Source organism: Drosophila guanche, unplaced genomic scaffold (genome assembly GCF_900245975.1).
Source record: "Drosophila guanche unplaced genomic scaffold, DGUA_6, whole genome shotgun sequence".
Taxonomy (NCBI): Eukaryota; Metazoa; Arthropoda; class Insecta; order Diptera; family Drosophilidae; genus Drosophila; species Drosophila guanche.
Genome location: NW_022995756.1, coordinates 27,610 through 50,183, shown reverse-complemented (window position 1 = coordinate 50,183; position 22,574 = coordinate 27,610). Strand labels below are relative to the sequence as shown.

The 22,574-nt window shown below is 43.9% G+C and overlaps 4 protein-coding genes across 4 annotated transcripts; 1 reads left to right on the top strand and 3 right to left on the bottom strand.

The window, feature by feature from the left end:
• The first annotated feature begins 624 nt into the window (after positions 1–624).
• LOC117590016 (serine/threonine-protein kinase 32A) lies at positions 625–13,718 on the top strand. The gene is given in 10 exon segments (XM_034282302.1): positions 625–867; positions 8,299–8,590; positions 8,670–9,188; positions 9,264–9,325; positions 9,406–9,571; positions 10,628–10,698; positions 10,824–10,950; positions 11,673–11,798; positions 11,903–12,084; positions 12,149–13,718. Coding segments are annotated over 8 exon segments (1,830 nt in total). The 5' UTR covers positions 625–867; positions 8,299–8,590; positions 8,670–8,743; the 3' UTR covers positions 12,800–13,718.
• Positions 7,362–8,086, bottom strand: LOC117590014 (ubiquilin-2). The gene has a single exon (XM_034282301.1). It carries the CDS (start codon positions 7,873–7,875, stop codon positions 7,483–7,485), a length of 393 nt encoding a protein of 130 aa, XP_034138192.1. The 5' UTR covers positions 7,876–8,086; the 3' UTR covers positions 7,362–7,482.
• A 284-nt stretch (positions 13,719–14,002) lies between the features above and the next one.
• Positions 14,003–17,610, bottom strand: LOC117590013 (methenyltetrahydrofolate synthase domain-containing protein). The gene is made up of 6 exons (XM_034282300.1): positions 17,397–17,610; positions 15,954–16,124; positions 15,172–15,887; positions 15,024–15,092; positions 14,743–14,962; positions 14,003–14,674 (listed from the first exon to the last, which is right to left on the bottom strand). Exons 1-6 carry the CDS (start codon positions 17,476–17,478, stop codon positions 14,277–14,279), a joined length of 1,656 nt encoding a protein of 551 aa, XP_034138191.1. The 5' UTR covers positions 17,479–17,610; the 3' UTR covers positions 14,003–14,276.
• A 3,572-nt stretch (positions 17,611–21,182) lies between these two features.
• On the bottom strand, positions 21,183–22,556 carry LOC117590093 (BTB/POZ domain-containing protein KCTD9). Its single transcript, XM_034282435.1, has 3 exons — positions 21,920–22,556; positions 21,732–21,863; positions 21,183–21,670 (listed from the first exon to the last, which is right to left on the bottom strand). Exons 1-3 carry the CDS (start codon positions 22,469–22,471, stop codon positions 21,356–21,358), a joined length of 999 nt encoding a protein of 332 aa, XP_034138326.1. The 5' UTR covers positions 22,472–22,556; the 3' UTR covers positions 21,183–21,355.
• Between the last annotated feature and the right edge of the window lie 18 nt (positions 22,557–22,574).

The following is a 22,574-nucleotide window of genomic DNA, read 5'->3' as shown; positions in this document are numbered from 1 at the left end:
ATACTTTGTGGGGTCGGAAACGCTTCCTTCTGTGTGTTACATTTTCCCGCACAAATACAATATACCCTATCTACTCTTCGAGTACCGGGTCTAAGAGCATTGAGTTACCCTACCCGCCTTAATATTTATACTAGAAGACAAATGACAGACAGACAGACAATCTACCCAGCATGTGCTCCACTTTTCAGCCGTGTGCCGGCTCATCCTCATCCTTATGCGTCACAGCGACGGGTGGCCGTGTGTCTAGCTGTTGAGCTCTGGCTCTGGGCGGTAAAGTATGGACCAATCAATTTGCGTTTAGGTTGAAGCCCCTCTGTCCCTATCGGCTGCTAGCACCGTAGCAAGGACCTCATTCCTAATCAAAAGCATAACATAACGAAAATAATCACGATAATAAAGTGTAGCCAGAGCCAAGTTTTGCTAATTGGCATTCATTCATAATAGTCGCCACAGATTTCCCTGCGAAAAGAGCTGCACGCTCTCTCTTAGCGCTCCAGCGAGTCTGCGCACTTGTGTCCGCTTGGTGCGTCAGTCCGGCAACGCTGTACGCGTGAAACCGTAAACAATGTGTGCATCCATTTACGAGCATTTTCTGTACTGTTTTGTGTGTTTCGTCTTCTGTTGTTTTCCGGTAATGGCGGCCACCGGTTGTTCGCCGCTCACTCCGAAGGCACGGCCAGAGACACAGAGGGGCGGTTCGTGAATGTGATTTGCCGACGGCGATGCTAACACTAACTGTAATACTAACGGCGAGAGTAACGGGAATGACAGCGGTAAAGGTGCCGATCCATACCCACAGTCGAATGTGTGTTTGAGTGCTTATGTTGAAAATCGGGTGACTTTCCGCCTGCTAGTGTTTTAAAAAATGTACATACAATTCATACATCCATCAGGAGTTAAAAGTAACAAGAAAAACAATTTCCATGTGCTGTTTCCAATGCAGTTACCCAAACGAAATATATAAGTACACATGTAGATAAGTTTGTATGTACAGTGCCCCTTTTGGGTGTAAGTTCGTGTCCTAGAAGTCTTGGCATGTTATGAGCCGACATTTTAGACCATTAACAACAGGGAGAATGTTGCGAGTGCAATTTGAATAGCCGAACATACACATTTCTATAGTATGTACATATGTATATATGTAGATATGTATGTCATATATCATCATTCATGCATGCATATCTATGAGGAGGATTTGGGACCAACTTCTTGGCAGTGAGCAATCTCAATCGATAAATTCAAAGGTGCCAAGTGGTACCACAGCCCCACACCCCATCTTAGGAATTCAAGGAGCACTTCCCCTATACTCTAGCAAATAGTTCCAAAATGCGCTGCTGACTTAAGTAAATTTGATGTGACCGATTGGGGGGAGCGTGTTTGCTTGTGTACTGACATTTTCTGCCATTTACTGACTTCCCAACTGGCTGGAAGGGCCGGGCCTTCTCCTTCCCTTCGGGATGTCAATGAACCCCATTTCGGATGGGTCTGTACCGCAGCATTGAATTTAGTTGTCAGCTCTGAGGGTGGCGTTTACTTTTGAAACCACAATGCTTGTATATATTTTCCATCTATGATTTATCCTAGCACGACTATTGATATTGACCTCTGCTCGTGATCGAAACCTCTACCCGAAAAGCCATGAAGTGAAAAACTGGCATAAATTAAACGTGTACAGCGCTCAGCGTATCACGGCCCCACCGAGTCGCTTCAAATTATAGATTTTTCATCTGGCTATGACGATGATGTCATCATTCAGATTCTGACTAGCAGGTTGATTCCGTTAAGGCAGTGCCCACAGAACAGACTTGTAATTAGTTCACATCCACATAATTTCCAGCCGCAAGAAGACACAATTGTCCATTTCGAGCCACAAGCCACATTTTCCAAACCCATAACTTGATATAATTCAGAAGCAGTCAGGAAATGCGTCTTTCAATCTTTCACTTATAGAAATACCATTCCTTCATACGAGTAAACGTGTAAACTCGTAAATATTAAAACGCAAGTAACTTTGTTCTTACAAATTTTGCATAACATTTTCAAATAATAAAACGACAAAAACACGGCATATGGAGGTCAGAGACCTCGTAATCACCAAATATCATAAAATGCAGCCGTTTACGAGGCCCTTATCCGGAATGAAAGGAAGCTTACGGCTTACGGGTTTTGTGTTAATGTGCTGTGATGGAGGCATGCTCTGACACTTTCCCACTGTCCAGACATCCTCATATGAATTATGATTAAGTAATCTGAATAGTGGGGGCGTCGTCGTAAAGTTGTATCCGTACACACGCGTCCGGACGGTCGTAGTGGGTGGGATGGGGGCAGGTCGTGGGAAACATGTGTCTGGCGGTATTCCCTCTCACTCTCGCTCACTTTTGTCAACACTTGTAATCCTTTTAAGGAGCTCCCGGAAGAGACGTCACCTGGAGGAAAGGACAGACCCATTGTTGCAGGCACAGAGCCTGACGCACGCCAGGAATTAATGCGCATTTGGAGCTTCGTTTACTTCGGAGCGCACAGTTTGGAGTTTTTCTGCGACTCGAGTTAGGAATTAAAACATAAGTCTGCAAGCAGCAGCCACCGCTGATTGCTTTTTCAGATTTTCATTGTAAGGGTCTTAATCCCATTAGCGGTCAGAGGACAATAACAGGATAGAAAAGGGAAAACGCACGTAACAATGCAAATTTTCAGAGCTGATTTACCGGTGTTTGCTTTTGTCTTTGGCTCGGCTTCTAATGATTGGCTCAGCTCAGATTCGGCGCCATTTTTTTGAGCCCCGTTCCTTAACGAACATATTTTGAGTGTTGGCATTAAATGGAGCTCTTCTAATGTAATATGCAGAGAACCAAACAGGAACTTCGTGACTCGACATTTTGATTGATTCTGCTGTCTATTTGGCGCCCAAGGGCTCGACATTTGATGGGACACCGCTTGCGTCGCGACTGTCCTAGTGCAAACAGCCCAGAGTCCTCTCAGATCGAGTTTCGTTTTTTATGGGGTGTTTGCCTTTGGCGCAGCACCATTTAATAAGTGCATGCCCCTTTAACCAATGGCTGCTCCGAGCACCCCAGCCACGTGACCCATTTCGGTGCGCTCGAATCTGGCGATTGTAAATTATGTATAATCGATAATTGAAAAAGAAGCCCCAAGCTGAACAGACTAAAGTTCAGTCAATTATTTTTGGCAACCAGTGTGGCGTAAAACCAGGCCGGCTGGGCTGGCGACAATGAGTCACTCGCCGGAGACTACAGAAGGACGGGCAAAGAAAAAAAAGGCTGAGCACCAACGTCTTTATCGCTTCAGTTTTAGGCTCAGTCCCGACCGCAAAGAGCCACGTGAATTGAAACCCAAAATGGAACTCCACTCTTTCACCCTTTGCCCTGGCAATCCCTTTGTCGTGTCAACTTCGTTTCCCGTGAGATCCCGTAGGGTCTTATCCAGCCCCTGCCTTCATAAAAGCCGAAATCCGCTTTATGAGTGCTCTGTAGACCGTTGGGCGTCCCTTGACACTGCCTCTCTCTTGGCACAGCCACACGCGAGTGAATCGAGAAACGAAAGGATTTGCATTCCACCATCACCATGGTTATGTTATTCCCTGATGATGACCATAAAGCGACAATCTAGAGCTAGTTCGTTGGTGCTGACTTTTAATGCGAATAAATGCTATTGACTGGAGCGAATGAAGAAAATGTCTGAGGATATTCTACCGGCAAATGGTTTATGCGCTGGAATATTGATATTAAGCAAAGAGGATAATGTGGGGCACTCCCTGGCTGCTACCGCAACTGAGGCTGGCCACAAACCACAGCAAAGTTGACAAATTTGTTGCGCACGTAACTCAATAAAGAACTTATAATTTAAATAAAAGCAACCAGAGCCTAAGCCCACGTCAATTTTAATAGGAACAGGCCAACACGACCAGGAGCACACGTATATGTACTAACATTGACGGCAAAAGAAAAAGAGAGAGGAAAAAAACACGTCGTTCGCTCACTTTTCCACTACCACTAAGGATTTGAAGGTGACGCATGGCTCAGGGATATAATGCAGGCTGGTGTTCTTTTCCAAGCAATCACATCAAAGGACAGTCTGGGTTGCTGATCTCACTCCTAGTGCTGGCGCCAATCCATGGCTTTTTCGAATTCATAAAATATTTAAATGCAAAAATGAGCATGCAAAACGGACGAATGTTTCGCTACATTAGCGATAAGGACAACCAAAGCGCCTGCATCCCGCAACCGGAGGCCATTCCCTCTCCCCTTTAGCATTTAATGAAGCAGCTAGACTTTGAAGCAATTTCGTTAGCTCAGTCGGCACCCGTGGGACAATTTTTCCCACCAACTTTATTCCATTGTTTCCGTCGCCAAAAGCGCGCTCAAATGCTCTTCGCCCCATTAAGTTAAATACCTAATGGTGTCGGATGCCCTTTTCCTACACTCGCTCCACCAGTCTGGAAATAAGGAAACATAAATCATAATTTTTATACCCGGTACTCGAAGAGTAAATAGGGTATATTGTATTTGTGCGAATAACGGTTGTATGTAACGCACAGAAGGAAACGTTTCCGACCCCATAAAGTATATATATTCTTAATCAGCATCAATCGCCGAGTCGATTAAGCCATGTCCGTCTGTCCATCCTGATCAGCGCCTAGTACTCAGAGACTATAAGAGCTGAGGCCACCAAATTTTGCATCCAGACTTCTGTATGCTCACACTGTTACAAGCGTATTTCATAAATGAGCCCGGCCCCATTACCCCCCCCCCCCCCCCCCCTAAAAGGGAGAAAACCTCCCAAAGCTACAATTTTGAAGATAAAAGAAAACTAGCGAGAAGGGACGTGTGAGACGCAAGTTACGCGTCACAACTTTTATACACGGTACTCAGTCAAAGTCCTGTCTCATATTGTTTTTTTTCTTCGAGTCTTACATTTGACATTTTTTCTACACCTGTCGTCTGCATCTACATACATAACTTCTCACGCCAACACGCTATTTTCGCTCGGCCCACTCCCCTAGAGCCGCACAATACAGATCCACGGCAGAGGCAGAGGCCGCACACTGCAGAAGCAGAGTGTGAAGATAATAATATGAAACCAGAAGGGAAGTGTGAGACGCTTCTTACGCATCACAACTTTTATACCCGGTACCATCTGTTCCTTAGCGGGACGGGGTGGGTGAAAATTTCTTCATTCTGGCTATAAGAATGATCCAATCATATCCCAATTTAGTGATCTGATAGATATGGTCCTTCCCCACGGATTGGCGTTTAGTTTTCTATTATCTCTAAAATTGTAGCTTTGGGAGGTTTAACCGTTTAGCGGGGTCGGAAGGGGGCGTAGCTCATGTTTGAAACACACTTGTAACAGTGTGAGCATACAGAATACTGGATGCAAAATTTGGTGGTTCTAGCTTTTATAGTCTCTGAGATCCAGGCGCTTAACAACGGACGGGTGGACAGACAGACATGGCTCTATCGACTAGGCTATTGATGCTGATCAAGAATATATATATACTTTATGGGGTCAGGCCTGTTCGGAAACGTTTCCTTCTTTACTCTTCGAGTACCGGGTATAACAATATGGTACAGGTACACTAACTGAGTACCGGGTATAAAAGTTGTGACGCGTAAGATGCGTCTCATACGATCCTTCTCGTTATTTTTGTATTCTGTGAAATGGACGGGGAGTTTCCATTCAACTTCTTACGCTGAACAATTCAAGGACCATTCCAAACATAATATTACGCAAAGTAAATTGATACTTGCAAACGGATGACTATAGATAGCCACACATTCACTTAAATCACTGCGATTTATCCAGCATGACGAACATCTCAATATATCTGAAGAGATCATTCCTTTCCTGTATTCTGGTAGGACCGTTTCAATGATGGAAACCATAGGCTAATTCATACATACATATATATGTTTATGTACATACATATGTATGTACATGCGTATACTTTTTTGAAGGCCTGCATACTTGTGGTTGGTGGTGAACGGCGTAAAATAATACGTTTCCAATGACGACGGGGAAACGGCACCCCTTCATAGAAGAGACACGATAAGAACTGTCAGAGGCTGAACGCAGAGACGTCTCGAAGAAGGAGTGGGACAAACAGAAGCCACCCAAAGACGAAAAACTTGCTTCAATCAATCACAGAAAAACACTGATTCTAGTTAAGCGCAGCGTAGCATCCTTTGAGGTTGTTTATGCACCATTGGTAAAAAACACTCTATAATACAAACGAGTAGTCACAACTTTTATACCTGGTACTCAGCCAGTGTATACATATGTATGTACATACATACGTACATATCTTATTTACATCATTTTCTCTTATCTTTAAATTGTGGCTGTGGGACATTTTCGCTGTTTGTTTGGGTGGGGCGAAATTTTGAGATTCACTTGAAACAGTCTGATATTACAGAAGTCTGGATGCAAAACTTGGTTGCTCTATCTCTTATTGTTTTTGAGTACCACGCGCTAATCAGGACGGACAGACAGACATAGCTATATCGACTCGGCTATTGATACTGATCAAGAATATATATATTTTATAGGGTCGGAAACGTTCTTCAGTGTGTTACATTTTTCGACCACAAATAGAGTATAGCCTATTTACTCTTCGAGTTCTGCGTATTACTAAATATATTATTTCGAAACTATTCAAACTTCGGATTAAACTAAATGTCGAGGCGACTTGCATATTTCAATTTCCACCACTTTTTGTAAAATAATCAGAAGAATACAATCAAGCTTTTTAAACACATACTGTGGGAAGGGAAAAATGTTCACGAACTATCAGCGGCAGACATCACTACGTGGCCGAAAATAAAACAGTTCTCTAATCAATAAAACTATGGAGATCTATCAAGTGATCCGACAATATAGGTTGCAGTGGATCTATGTTATTTGGATCTTGATTTGGCAATGTAATACTTTGAAGACGTGCATGTATGTAAGTTTAATTGAGTATCTACTATTCCGATTCACGGCAGCGACAAAAATTTCAATACAAAATAGGGTTTATAAATTTTTGTCATCTTCAAAATGTACATCTAAAAACTAATACCTGATAAATCAGCTGATACCATTTGCTACCGTTACACAAAAACCAGTCGTTAAATCCATTTGTTTATAAATATGTACAATCATTCTTCGCTCTTTTTCCACCAGCGAAGTACAATTCGTCCACTGGTCGTCGAAGAGGTTTCGGGAGATCGAACAGTTGCAGGCATTCAGCCACAGAGAATCGTCGTTTTGGGACATTTTATTTAATTTTATAATTTAACACATGTAGGTCTTAAACGAAATTGTGTGCCGATATTGTGAGTTTGTTACTGTGTGTGTGTGTGTGTGTGTGTATGTGCGCATTTTGCCGAGAAGGGCCAGAAGCTGGGGCCCACCAGGGAAGAGCTTCATACGCCTTACTAACAAATCAAGTCCGATGCGATCATACTCCTGCTTAGCCGGACATTAGGCCAGCTGAATGACTTTCATGCGCACATTCCGCTTTACCAGCATCTTGAGGCGATTCGAATTTGTAATATTGGCCAAGCAGTCGATGGACATCGACGGTATCGACGTAGAAACGTCAACAGTTTCCGATGGTGGTGAGGTGTGTACAATGTTACCCCGAAAGCACACCACATGCACAGTAACTCCAGATGTGATGCCAACGGTGTCCATAGTGCCAGCATCGCGTAGCACCTGACCACCAAAGACCAGCAAAATGTTTTTAATAGCCTGCTCGAAACGCACCGCCACCAGGTCCCGCAGGTTCAGAACTAACTCCCTCTCCCGCACCGAGATAATGGGTTGGAAGTCGCTTCCCTTCGCCAATATGTTAATAGAGTCGACGCAGTTCATGGCGAGCTCTTACCAATGGCGTCCACTAATATGTATGTTATGTAGATATATGGATCGGTTGTGTTGTATTCAGCTGAGCGGCACTTTCCGACTGAATTTTTGTTTGTTTACCGATATCTGGTTGGAGAAGTTTGATCCTTGCTCAGCCAGCTCTAATGGCATCAAGCCTAGTAATCTGGACTATAAGTCATCGTCCACTTGTACTTGATCTTTTTAAAATGGGAGTGCTAGAGATGAGCACGTAATGCTAGCTAATTAATCGGCATGTCTATCGGCTTCACCAGCACTAAAATGCCTATAGAGGCACAATCAAAACTTTATTCATTTCTTGGATGGCGCCGTAGATCCACAACAAAAATGGAGCTACACATGCCGGACTATTTATTCCATTTCCACTCATCCCCACTCTGTCTAACGTTTCAGTCGGATCGAGCTTGCAGCAGTGTCCACAAGTGCGAGTGCAGATAGCAGAGTCCACAAACAGAACACACCCATACTCCGCTGATAGTGCACACCCCTCCGCATCCACACCTGCAGCCAGAGGCCGCTAGCACGGACAAGGAACACCGCAGGGACGGGCCACAACCGAATCAATTGGAATTCAACAGCCAGAGGCGGATTCTCTGGTTGGGGAGACTGAGACCCATTGATGTAGCAGCGATGGGGGCCAATACATCGAGCAGAGCAGACGCGAGTCTGCTCGCCGACGATGACGGTGAGTGGGGATGGGGATGGGGGCACATACAATAAATTAGCTTAGAGGGCGACTGAAACCAAATCTCACAACCTAGTAGCCCGGCCTTGATTGGACAACGTTTTGAAATCGAAAGCGCTCACGGACCTAACCGAGTGGCCGAGGACGGGGGGCATGGAGCTGTGGCGAATTGACGAACTGTGCCTGGTGAAAATATTGAAATGCCTTGCTCTGCCTGACCAGCTGGCCATGCTCCAGAGCTGCGAGCGGTGTCGAGCACTCCTGGGGCGCATCTGGCGCATGCAGCTGACCAAGATAGAGCTCAACCTGCTGGAGGTGCCGCTGCAAAAGGACGACTTCGACTTCCTTCTGAACAATGGCCGTGCGCAGCTGAACCAGCTGAGGCTCTACTACCTGGCCAGGGAGCATTTCGAGGTGCTTGTCGAGCACAGCTTTCCCAAGCTGCTGCTTTTGGAGGTCGATGTTCTGCCTCCGTTCTTCCTGTGCCCACGACTACTACATCAGCTGAGGCAGACCATGCCGAGGTACCCTAACGAACGGTAGGATCTAATGATGGGACGCCATGAGACTGCCAGCTCCATTAAATGCCAGACTCTTAGTTAGAATTTCGGGGGTGCGAACTGTTCAATATCAATAAAGTGTTTTCAATCTACTCATTAAATATCTCTTTCATTTCCAGTTAATTTTGACCACTTCCAAATACTTCGTGCCATCGGCAAGGGAAGTTTTGGCAAGGTAAGAGCAGCTGCCCAACTTGGGTGCGCACAGGTGTTATCCTCTGCCGCTTTACGAGACGAACAATCCAACATTCGCAGGTCTGCATAGTGCAGAAGCGTGACAGTGGCATTCTTTATGCCATGAAGTATGTGAGTCGCAACGCCTGCGAAATGCGTGGAGCGCTTGGCGGTGTCATCAAGGAGGTTGAGCTGCTATCCTCATTGGAGCATCCGTTTCTAGTCAATTTATGGTTCTCGTTTCAGGGTAAGTGCGCACAGAGCGCAGACAGAGCCAGCAAACGCCGTCGTAAGTACGCGAATGCAAATGAGCTCTGTTCTTGGAGCCACTCCATTTGCCGTTGCTGTTGCTGTGGCTGATTGCCAATCAAAATGCAAACGAGAAGGGACGTGTGAGACGCTTCTTGCGCGTCACAACTTTTTTACCCGGCACACTTAGTACAACATCTGCACCTTAGCGGTTATTTGTCAAATTTTACATTTTTTCTTCATCTGTCATCTACATCAACAACACTACTCACGCCAACACGCTCCTTAAGCTCGCCGCCCTTCCCTAGACCCACACACTGCAAACTCGCGGCAGAGGCAGCGCCCGCACACAAAAAAAAACATATATAAGCTGCGGGACGGGGTGGGTTAAAAGTCGGAAGAGGAATCGGCAGGGGGAGGGCAGAGGCAGAGGCCGAGTGAAGCAGAAGCAGAGTGTGAATGAGAGAATGTAAAAAGAACAACAAAAGCTGCGGACAGGGTGGGTTTAGCCACTGGAAATTAATTTCTCCATTGTGGCTATAATAATGATCCGATCGGATCCCAATTTGGTGATCTGATAGATATGGCCTTTTCCTACAGAATGGCGTTTTTAGTTTTCTTTTATCTTCAAAATTGTTTGGGAGGTTTTCGCCCTTTTGCATTGCTCATTTTTGAAATACACTAGTTTTAGTGTGAGCATACAGCAGTCCGGAGCCAAAATTTGGTGGCTCTAGCTTTTATGGTCTCTGAGAACTAGCCGACAAACAAGACGGACGGACGGACGGACAGACGGACAGACAGACATGGCTCTATCGACTCGGCTATTGATGCTGATCAAGAATATATATACTTTATGGGGTCGGAAACGCTTCCTTCTGTGCGTTACATACAACCGTTATTCCCCACAAATACAATATACCCTATTTACTCTTCGAGTACCGGGTATAAAAAAACTCTGCGCATTTCCTTTGATGCCCGAGACTCTGACATTTAAACTCATATATCTTTCATCCTTCTGGCACACACCAAAATACACCAACATCCCCATTCTCAGACGAGGAGGACTTATTCATGGTATGTGACCTGTTGACTGGTGGCGATTTGAGATATCACTTACAGAACCGGGTAAGTCCGCACACGACAACTCTCAGCTTTCAGTTTCAGAATCTACCCATATATTCTCCCATTGCCAATGCCTCTCCCTCTCCCTCTCCCACACCCACTCCTACTCCTGTCTGTTCTTCTTTCAGGTTGAATTTTCCGAGCAGAGTGTGGCCTTATTAGTTTGCGAACTTGGTAGTGCGCTGGAGTACCTGCAGACACAACGGGTGGTCCATAGAGACATCAAGCCAGATAATATTCTATTGGATGATGGCGGTGAGTATGCGGATAACAGGTTGAACGTGGGTCGTGAAAGTTTTGCGCTTTCATTTTCTGAGACAACAGCCAGGCAATCCGCGTCCATAATTCAAAATAATGTAATTGAGTTCGTGATAAAATATGTATTAATTTTATACGGAAAGCTCTGAGCCAGAAACCAGCCACTGTACGGCCACAGAAGCTCCTCCGGAGACGGTAAAAATTATTCATTCACTAACTGAGCAGGGCTATCAGACATCACGCCGTCAGGCGGACTGGAAGTATATTTAATGATATTTAGGCGATCTAACGAGATGTTCATGGCAAGATTATGCTTATGCTAGATATTGGATTTGACACTTACTCATTCAAATAACACAGAATCAGCGAAGGGAAATTGTTTTCTTCATTTTATCTAGATAAGGAATAATGGATGGTTGCCTTAGAATATCTAATAGATCCAGTTGCAAGTGCACCAATCTTGTTCGAATTAAGATTCTCGAATGAATTTCATTCACTTTTCAATTTTCATTCACAAAATTGGTATTGCAAAGACAGTGTGTAGCCACGGGTGGTAAGGGAAAAGTAAGAAATAGGACGAGTACGTATACACTATGCATGAATTCATGGAACAGAAAATCCAACGCAATTAGATTACCACACACTGCTGTGCCCACTTAAAGGAGCCACTTGCATGCATAAGGAAAGTCCCGCACCCACTGACGAGATATTAATTCCAGGACACGCTCATTTGACTGATTTTAATATTGCGACAAGGCTGCAGAAAGATGCGATGGCCTGCAGCATGTCGGGGACGAAGCCGTACATGGCGCCAGAGGTGTTTTTGTGCGCCCTGGACGAAGTGGGTGAGTGAAGTGAATTAATTCAGGAAGAGCCCTGAGCAGCAGCTCGAGATGAAATGGAGGTGGCGATAATTGACTGCTTCCTGATTGTTTCAATTGAATTACAGCTGGCTATAGCTACCCAGTGGACTGGTGGTCCCTGGGCGTTGTGGCCTACGAGATGCGAAGAAACGTCCGCCCTTTTGTGGTGCACTCGAACACGCCCCTGGCGGATATCAAGAACATCCTGAACACACCAGTGCACTATCCCCGCTATTGGAGCAGCAACTTCATTGATCTGCTGCAAAAGGTATGTTGCCTGCGTGCGCCATTCCGGTGATTGTCGTATCAGACCCACCTTAACTTTCTTGCAGCTGCTCTCCACGTATCCCGGCGGCAGGGTCAGCACCCAGCAGGAGCTGCATCAGACCCCGTTGCTGAGGAACATTGATTTTCAGCAGGTGCTCGAGAAGAAAATAAAGCCCATCTTCAAGCCGCCCGAAGACCACCTGAACTGCGACCCCTGCCTGGAACTGGAGGAGATGATTGTGGAGACGCGGCCGTTGCACAAAAAAAAGAAGCGTCTAGCAAAACAGCGGTCAGCGCAACGAGACAGCGATCCCGAGACCGTGCTCGTCAAAGAGTTCATCGTATACAATCGCTACAAAGAGCTCAAGCGAAGGAACATGGAACAGAAAGAGAACGACTGGCAGCGTGAGCTCGAGTTGGCCATGGCCAACTCTATAGTCAACAGCTTGGCCCCCATACAAGAGAGGCCCGCTTCGTCCACTTCCACGTCTATTAGCCATGCAGCAAATCCCACGATCCCCACTCCCACCACGGCGCACGCGCCAGCTGTCACGAATTCACCATCTAGAAGCTCAAGGTGCTCCGCCTGCAAAGAGAGTGACAGCATTGAATTCATAGATCGCACGCCGTCCCCGCAGGGCACATCCGGCGGAGCCATTGCTGCCACCCCGACACAGCTCTGCACCACTTTGGCAACGAGCACGGCACAAAAGTAGTGTCAAACTATGACTGTCTCCCGAACCCTCCCTCCGCAAAAAACTAATGATAAATATGTACACATGTATAATCATATGACAACGTAACAGGTTTCACTGCGAACACACCCAAACACATAGCCTGCACCGAACCGAACGATGATTGGGCGACCAGCACCTATTTTTCGAGTTCCGCTGAACGTGTAGATATAATACATAAAACTAAAAATAATTTATAATTGGATGTCTTTAAGGGTATTTATATAATTTATCTAAGTCTTAAGTCTAAGTCCCTTTGTACATATGTGCGTATGTGTGGTTAGATGTTAGCTGAAATCAAAATAAATGTAAAGAGGCGCTGCACCGAGCGGGGTTGGTTTACCTCTTTTCGGATGTTCGCAAGAGCTCAATCAAACTGGCTGCGTTATTTCGATTTTTTTTGTAGTTTTTATTTCAAGTTATATTTTATTCATGTTTCACATATTTTTTGTAATGCCTTTCTTTGTATAAAAAAGAGTAAATAATTATGTTCTGTATGTATAATTGTTGTATTCACGCACTTGTTGATCTCTCTTTATTTATTTTAGTTTTGGGTTGGTGTAATTATTGGATTGGTGTTTTTGTCGAAAGGGGCAAAACACTAACCAAATTACGATAATAAACTAATCCCCTTCTGTATATTATTTATCAGAAAAATGCAACATGTTAATAATTTTTAATTTCTCTGGTTCTATACGCGGTCTCTCGATTTCATTTGTGGGCTTTCACGGTTAGGTTAAATTTACATGTGACGAATATCATTTTAACATCTTCCCACCATCACTCCAATCTCACACACCCCGTCGTCAGCAGCTCAACTGCAGTGTGTGCAGGGGTGTGGTGCGGTCGGAAGATGGACGCTGGTTCTCGTTGCGAGTGTGAGAATGTAGATAAATAATCAAGAAAGTCCCGAGAAAGGGAGCATTAACTTCGAGAAGCGTTAAGAGCAAGTGTGTGAATTATTCTTTCTGTGTAGAAATCGTGTTCCACTCTGCATTTGTGGAAGGAGTATTTCAAAGATTCAATTAAGTTGAATAGCTTACAAGGTTTAACGAATTTTCCTTTTGTTTTTCTTAAGCAAAAACAAATGCAATTGTTTAGAAAAGCGTCAGTTATTTGTGTTGTGTTCTGTTCTCTTTAAAAAATCTGTTTTTTCTCTTCTCTTTTGCATTTTGTTGTTTTTGCTGTTCTTAGAAGAATGGAGAAGAAACTACAAGCTGAAAAATTATGTTCGGAGTATGAGTGTGTTTTGAAGATGTGTGTGTGTGTGTGTGTGTGTGTGTTTGTGTGTGTATATGCATGAAGGGGTTCTGGAGTTCGGTATATGTTCATTTTTTGTTTGTTAATTTTCGGCTCTTTCTAAACAAAAGGTTACTTTTTTTCGTTGAACTCCATGCGTGGCGCTGCCGGCGGACATCCGCCGCAGCCGTTTGCTGGCTGCGCTAAGCGCTTGGTCATACTATACTGTGGTTGTGTCCACAGACTCGATACGTGAAGCGCTCACGTCTCCGGCCTCTACAGTAGCAGGCTCTGCCCCGTTCAGCGCACTTTCATCGACATCGTTGCCCTCCTCGACAGCGCCTGCATTGGCAGCGCCACCACTCTTCTTAGTGCCAAACTTGATCAGCTCGACATGTACGTTTATGGTTTTCGTCTGCGCTGGCTCTGCAGACTCGGCTGGCTCCGACTTCACTACATCACCCTCAGCAACAGCTGTGACTGCCGGAGCCGGCTCGCCACCGGTGGTGATGGTCAGCGAGAGATCGTTCAGTGACTTCAACACCTTGTCGACATCGTCCTGGGTGCTGGGAGTACCATTACGGTTGCCAAAGTAGAGGAAGCACTTTCCAAAGTGGCCTGTCAGGAAAAGCATTAGAGTTAGTTAAGAGACACTGTTCTCCTCCAAAGCTTTTTGAACTACACACCCTTCCATGCGATTGACATCGGATTGCATTCGCGCTTGCGAAGCTCACTCTTCAGATCCTTGACGCGAATATCACGGGTCAAGTTAGTCAACTTAACGCAAAAGTCACGTGGCCCACGGTTTTTCTTCTTTGTCTGACGACGCTCACCAGCGCCACCCTCATCGAACTTACGATCCTCACTCTTGGCACCTCCCTCAACTGCAGACTGATCGCCCTCAGACTGCAAATAAATTAAAGTGTAAGTAGGTAATCCACAAGGTACGAACTATCATCAAATTAACCTTGGTTGTGCGTCTGCGGCGGTTGACGAAACGACCCTTACGGCGTGGAGCGCGTTTCTGGGTATTTTCCTGCATCGGTTAAACACACACATCAGTAAAAAGAATATACATATACCCTTTATACAGATTTATCAAATGTTTTACTTACGCCCTGTTGTTCGTTGTCAGTTTGTGAGGTGGTGCGTCCTGGGTTTCCTCGTTGGAAGCGACGACGCAACGGCCCACGACGGCGCCTGTTGTTTTGATGCTGCTCAACATCAGTGTCCTCAGATTTCAATACAATTGTCTTGCCTGATTTCTCTTCTTGCTCCTTAAGCTGCTGCAGCACGGGCAAAATCTTAAGGCGACGTTCAGACAAAATCTCCCAGAAAACACCATTGGGACGGGGCAAGCGCTTTGCAACGCGTATGACTTCGGTGGGCGTTACGATAATGTCCACTGGTGTGTCGTACTTCTGAAACAGATCCAAGGGAAGAGTGTCCACCACCTGCAGATCGTGCACAATTGTGGCTATCACTGTGTCCGGTGTTATGGCACCCAACTCAATGAGTAGACCGATGTCCAGGTCCGCAAACCCATTGCCACGACCAATTCTATAGCCCTCGCGTGAAACTACGACGGAGCCAATCACCACAAGATCTAGTTTGAGTTTGCTCTCTAGTCCTATTTCCGTGCGGAACTTGAGAATATCCTGAACGCGCAGAGCCTCTTTCTTCTGCTCCTCGGTGGCGTCGGCTGGTACATCAACCTTAAGACACAGCGCCGACGAGTCGCGTGTGCTGGGCAAATAGACAGACTTGTCAGCAAGCAAAGCCTGTTCTTTAAAGTCGTGAAGAGCGCGATCGATGTTCACCTTGATGTGCTCTGCGAAATGAACAACATAAAAAGGTGTTCTATATATGAACATGGGTGTTTAGTTAGTCCACTTACCGGCCTTCTTGAACTCCTCTTCCTGAATGAGCAAAGCAGCTGCCTTATCGGCATCCACAAACGCAGGAATCCGATTGAATATGTTGTTAAATCCAATGCCAACCTTGCCCTCCTGAATTTTTTTCCAGGTCTGCACACGAAGCGAGCGCTTTGTGGGCTCCACGGGCTGAGCTGAGGAGAAAAAAATATGTGCAACATATTAGTTTCGTGATGCATGTTCAATTAATCGTTAATGCCTTAGTAAAACAAAAAACACAAAAAGCAGAGAGCTCTGGCTGCCGCCTCTTCTTATCGCTGCTAAGCTCATAGCATAGGCATGTTATCACGTCAGTTTTCTGCGGGAATGAGCAAATATATTACTCAGCTGATATTGGAGCCGATAAACCGGTTTCCACGCCCAACAATCAGCAATTTAGCCTAAACAAACTTTCAAATGCCGGCGGGGGAACTGTGTTTTAACGAAAAAACTGTATGGAAACATTCTCGAGGGTTGCCACATGTCCGAATTTTGGTTGTCCCATGAACGCACATACACATGCATACGTGCATGCATGTGCAGAATTAGTGATTACAAACAAATTCTGGTGCTCAGGAATATACTAGAATGCATGTTTATAAATGTGTGCAGAAAAGAATTGGCATTTAAATATCGATGTTGACGCATGGCCAATAAAATTGGCAACGCTTTATCACACATACAGGCACACACACACGCACTAAACATTTCTCGGCGATGAGCGCATCAAAACGAATTTCTCAATTAATATACATATGTATATGCGTGAGAGTAGTTATGTGTGCTTGTGTGCGATTGTGGGAAGGGGGAAACCGACAGCCGACAAGAATGACATTAGCACGGGGTGAACACTACCCAGAACACAGATCGGACAAGGGAACAGTGAAAATGTTTGCCGAAAATGATTCTCTGTGTACTATTTGCGGGCACCACTCAGTAATTGTAAGCAGCCGCGCCGCTGCAGTTTTAACATAAGAATGCGCGCCACGATGACGTAATTAGTATCAACAACAAAAACTAAAACCAACGACCGTCATGAAAAAGCGGGCATGTTTTGTCATCTCCCTACTCTCATCCTTCTTCATCCGTGATTCCCTTTGATTTAAAGTTTCGTTTCATGAATTTGACAACTCATTTACCGCGAGAGCCCCATAGAAAGAAATATGGCGGAATTTTTGACAATTTTTTTGTGCACTCTATGTAAAATGGCCGATTGTGCAAGGGGGGAGTGAGAAAAGAGAAAAATATTCGTTTAGAGCAGTCCGCTCCACTACAATTATGGAATCGATCTCTTTTAAAGACAGAGCAAAGCACTAACTAATCACATACGAACACGGCGCTAAATTTTTATGATAACATTCTCACACTCGCGTAAAATATATGCAAGTTTTCTGTTCTACTTTGTCACCCTGACGGAGAATACTTACTTGTCGACGATACCTCCTGGGCTGTGTTAGCGCCATTTTCCGCGGCGGCTGCAGCGGTATCTGCGTTGCTTGGATTTTCCATAGTAATTCGTTAATAAATTGTGTACTTAAACTGTTTTTTCTTAGTTTTTTTTCTCAACAATTTTTTTTTCACTTAACACAAGTTACACGGCAACGTCGTCTTTCTCCGGCTGCTTCCAACAAACCACGTTTCCAGCGGAACTATCGATCAAATATACCGTCAGTTCGTCGTAAATATACCAAAAATACCATTGAATCTTCAAAATATACCGTACATATACCGTAGTCTTAAATCAGATTACTCGATTTAGATGTTCTATTTGATATTACTAACTTGCAACGACTTTCACCACTAAAACAAAAATTTAATCCGATTGAAGAATTAATTTTGCTTATTATAAATACTCCTTTTTATTGGATTTTATACCTCATGACCTTATATTTTAAAAATTTTTATTTGCATTTTTCGTTTAAATCGCCTTTCTGGAAGCAGGGAGCTTTCTCTACAGTATGTAAATGTATGTTAACCATTAAAGGAGACATGTATATTAACTAATAACATAGAATAATTTGAAAAATCGATAGGCTATCGATAAAATATACCGACTGACCCTCGGAAATATACCGAAATATATCTTTTGCGTTTTCCAAATATACTGTACTTAATATTAAATAATTTTCCTTGATTTTTATGTATATTTCATATCGCAAACTAGTTAGGAATTCCTGCGGTTTACTACTATTTTATCCCTTTAATTAAACAATAAATTCTACACAATATTAACTAGTTTTCACGCCTTCAATTTGTTGGAATGATTACAACGTAAGCTTTAAAGCCTAGTACTCAGATCCGAAAACACGTTTGCTAGAAAACTGCAGTTTATTTTGCTAGCAGCAGAGTGTGACCAAAGGTGAAAACCGAATTCCGTACTTCTTCTCAGGAAAGCTTAGCACTCAAGCGTAGTACTCGGATCGGAAAAAGGGGCCGCTAGAAAAATCAGGGATGATATTCGTATGGAACCGATAAGCAATGCACAAGTTACTTTCTAGCGGCTACACGCGAGGCAGTTCTTAGATCGAAAACAAATGCCGATTATATCTAGAAAGTTCTAGCAGCTCGACAAATATACATATGTCAAATTAAATTAAAATTCGTTCGGCAAACAACTCTTTTTTGAGTTCAAAATTTTCAGTGACTTTTTTCAAATATTCAACATAAACTTAAGTACATGGTCAATGCGGACTCATCGTCTGCGACCAACTAATTTTGTTTTAGCGATTAAATAAAAAAAAATACATATGTAGATCTGTTTCATATTCCGAGAGGGTACCTAGCAAACAGAGAGTAAAGTCTCAATAAAATGATGGCAACAATGCCGCTGAAGTTGAAAGATAAATGACCACCGTGCTTCTCAAGCAGCTTGAGGCCATCAAACGGCAAAAAATGAAACAATTTTTATAGATTAATGAGATTATATTGAATTTATTTGCATTTTTAATTTGTTTAACTTATTTGAACGCCAGTAGTTTCATCGTGCCAAGACACAGACCCGACTGGGCTGTTAACCAAATGTTTTCCATTTGGGACCAAGTACAGACATATGCCAGACATATGCCAATTCTTAAAGAATACTGATTGCCTTTGAGTCATATTTTCAAACTGCTGAATGTGCAAAGGGTATGGTTAGATGGGTTCCATACCTATAATACTCACATGTATGGACACGCGGCTCTCCTGGTTTCTTTCCTGCAGATATGGGTTTAACCAATAATGTCTGCACTTATTTCGTTGATTGTTCTCCCTTCCGCTAATGCAAGAGCCACCAATCCCACTAAAAGTAATCTCCTGCATGGATCAATTTTTTGTTCATTGTTTTATTAACCTTTAATTCACTTTTCACACATTTTCAAAAAGTAAACAAAGCCAAACGGCTTCCTGAGAAGTGTAACCGGCATGCGGTTATCACCTCTGGTCACACTCTGCCGCTAGCAAAATATATTGTACAGTTTGCTAGCAACGTACTTTCGGATCTGAGTACTGGGCTATAACATTGACAATTAGTTTTTATACCCGGTACTCGAAGAGAAACGAGAAGGGACGTGTGAGACGCTTCTTACGCGTCACAACTTTTATACTCGGCACTCAGTACTACATCTGCACCTTAGCGGTTATTTGTCAAATTTTAAATTTTTTCTTCATCTGTCATCTACATCAACAACACTACTCACACCAACACGCTCCTTTAGCTCGCCGCCCTTCCCTAGACCATAACACTGCAGACCCGTGGCAGAGGCAGCGCCCGCACACAAAAAAAAAACATATATAAGCTTCGGGACGGGGTGGGTTAAAAGTCGGAAGAGGAATCGGCAGGGGGAGGGCAGAGCCAGGGGTCGAGTGAAGCAGAAGCAGAGTGTGAATGAGAGAATGTAAAAAGAGCAACAAAAGCTGCGGAACAGGGTGGGTTTAGCCACTGGAAATTAATTTCTGCATTGTGGCTATAATAATGATCCGCTCGGATCCCATTGGTCGGATCGGATTTGGTGATCTGATAGATATGCCAATTCCCTACAGAAAGGAAACGTTTCCGACCCCATAAAGTGTATATATTCTTGATCAGCATCAATAATTGAGTCGATGTAGCCATGTCTGTCTGTCCGTCCGTCTGTCCGACCGTCCGTCTGTCCGTCCGTCCGTCTTGTTGAGCGCCTGGATCTCAGAGACCATAAAAGCTAGGGCCACCAAATTTTGCATCCAGACTTCTGTATGCTCACACTGCTACAAGCGTATTTAAAAAATAAGCCACGTTTGTTTTTTCACATTCTCTCATTTACACTCTGCTTCTGCTGTGTGCGGCCACTGCGTCTGCCGCGAGTCTAAAGTGTGTGGATCTAGGGAAGCCCCGCAAGCTAAAGGAGCGTGTTGGTGTGAGAATTGATGACAGCTAAAGAAAAAACTTAAAATTTGACAAAACACCGCTTAGGTGCAGATGTAGTACTGAGTGCCGGGTATACAAATCGTGACGCGTAAGAAGCGTCTCACACGTCCCTTCTCGTTATTTATGCACTGGTACTGCTACTCGTAACACTAGCCAGCACACTTTTTCCGCTTCGAGATCTAAGCACCGAGCTGCAAGGTCTCATTTTAACTCAGCCTGCTCTCCGTAGATTTTATTCAGCAATATCTTAATCTACGCTGAATTATTTCACCTATACACAAAACATTAAAAAGACACAGGACCAAATTTTTCGACTTTTACTCAGTTTTTAAACTCAAAATTTCCGTTAAGGAAACCTCACAGAAATCATAATTTTTGCCTTTGCAATCTTTTTCCAGACGATAAACTTAAACAAAAAATTGTTTAGCTGCATCAATTAGCTTTTTAGAATGGCCATGTTCTTTACAACCAGAGCTAAGGTACATAAGTTTATGAAAAAAGGAACTTCTAATAGAATAACAAAAAATACCAGTTAATTGGAAAATATTAAAAATAAATGTCAACCATTGAAAAAAACCATACTTCATTAAAAAATATTCATGCCCCAAATCTATTAAAAAAATTCGGTTTGGTTTCTTGAGAAAAAAAGTTAAGTCGAGTAGGGTAATCGATTGAAATGCGTGTATTCAATTCGACGCAGAAATTAATTTTCGGTAGCACCTAGGGACGTGACAAAGGTTGCTGGATTCGCTTTCTTCTATTTTAAAACTATTATTTGTGACCTCTAAATCTATTAAAGTGCTGTATTAAACAAGACAATTGTCGGACATTTGAAATGTAATCCTAATACTGTTTATTTAAGGGGCTAGGTTTAAAAACTGAATTATTTACAACCATTATTTTTATAACGTAATCTGTTTCAATAATTTAGAGCTCAAAGGAGATATGTAATTGCACACGGTATTGTCCCTTCTATGTAGCTAAAAACAAAAAAAATACTCGTCAACGTATGGCTTGCGACATGTGCAATGGGGTCACCATTAGCGTCAATTCGGCATCCTTTAGGTTCGCCCCTCTCAGGTTCGCGTCCTGGAGATCGCTGCCGGACAGATTGCACCGTTCCAAGTCTGCTCCGGCTAGAACGGCGGCACGTAGATTGCAGTTCTTCATGTTGGCATTCTTTAGGTTGGCCACTCGCAAATTGACACCCGCCATGTTACTGCTCTCCAAACAGGCGCTTTTCAGATTAACGCCCTCCAGATTGGTACGCACGCCTGTAGGATCCTCGAAGTTGCACCCGCGTAGGTTGGCACCTTCCTGAATCGAGAGTGATGTTTCTTAAGCCAGAAATCCCTTATAGCATTTACTGGTGTCTTACCATGTTGGCGCAAAGCCCTCGCACCGAAACCAATTGCGCGCATTCCAGGTTCGCATACTGTAGATCCGCTCGCTCCAGACAACAATAGTTGAGATTGGTGTGTGAAAGGTTGCAGTGCGACATGTTCGCGTACTGTTGGATGATATAGCGTAAGAAGAATTTAGAAGGATCTCCTTGGCAGAACTCACCTTAAAGTTAATGTTCCTGAAATCCAGCTTTCGTAAATCAGCTCCAGACAGATTGACTCCCTGAAAACGCAGCTCCGTTATGACGGAGGTTTGTATGATGGCCTTTATAACATCCATTCTAGTCAGAGGTCTGTCGCTTTGCGGCTCCTCCTGCTGACTTAGACGCTCCTCCAAATGCGCTATTAGCGAGTAAATGCCAAAGAACCGAGCTTCCTCTAGAACTCCAATCACGCTAATGTTGGCGTCACACACAAACTCGCCATGCCGCAAATAATTTATTATAGGCTCAAAGTAGCGCGGACTTCGGTCTATCAAATAGGCACCCTGCTCATCCTTTTCGCTGGGCTTCATGCTGGGATCCTGCAGAAACATTCGCGCTAGCATAGAGTCCGGTTCCCTGGAGCATAGAGTGTCAATAGTGGTAGTGTATACCTGACCGCCCACATTCAGTTTGACCCAACGATTGGGGGCAAAACCACCACTGCTGGCCGCAAGGGTCCCACTGGCGGTCTCGTCTTCTCCAGTATCGCTTTTCTTCGGCTCACTGTCCATTTATTTTCGAAAATTAGAAAATTGCTTTTGGTTTTTGTGCTTAGTTTAGTTGATTCCTCTGTTGCCTTGCTTCTTCTTCCATAGACTAGTCTTGACATTCACA

What these genes read in the sequence shown, in the direction of transcription:
- LOC117590014 (XM_034282301.1), bottom strand. Translation starts at nt 7,875, where the DNA reads ATGAACTGCGTCGACTCTATTAACATATTGGCGAAGGGAAGCGACTTC.
- LOC117590093 (XM_034282435.1), bottom strand. Translation starts at nt 22,471, where the DNA reads ATGGACAGTGAGCCGAAGAAAAGCGATACTGGAGAAGACGAGACCGCC. An exon ending in TCAGGAACATTAACTTTAAG is followed by an intron (nt 21,864 to 21,919) that starts GTGAGTTCTGCC and finishes ATCATCCAACAG; the next exon opens with TACGCGAACATGTCGCACTG. An exon ending in GAGGGCTTTGCGCCAACATG is followed by an intron (nt 21,671 to 21,731) that starts GTAAGACACCAG and finishes CTCTCGATTCAG; the next exon opens with GAAGGTGCCAACCTACGCGG.
- LOC117590013 (XM_034282300.1), bottom strand. Translation starts at nt 17,478, where the DNA reads ATGGAAAATCCAAGCAACGCAGATACCGCTGCAGCCGCCGCGGAAAAT. An exon ending in CCAGGAGGTATCGTCGACAA is followed by an intron (nt 16,125 to 17,396) that starts GTAAGTATTCTC and finishes TTTTCTCCTCAG; the next exon opens with CTCAGCCCGTGGAGCCCACA. An exon ending in CTGACAACGAACAACAGGGC is followed by an intron (nt 15,093 to 15,171) that starts GTAAGTAAAACA and finishes TAACCGATGCAG; the next exon opens with GAAAATACCCAGAAACGCGC.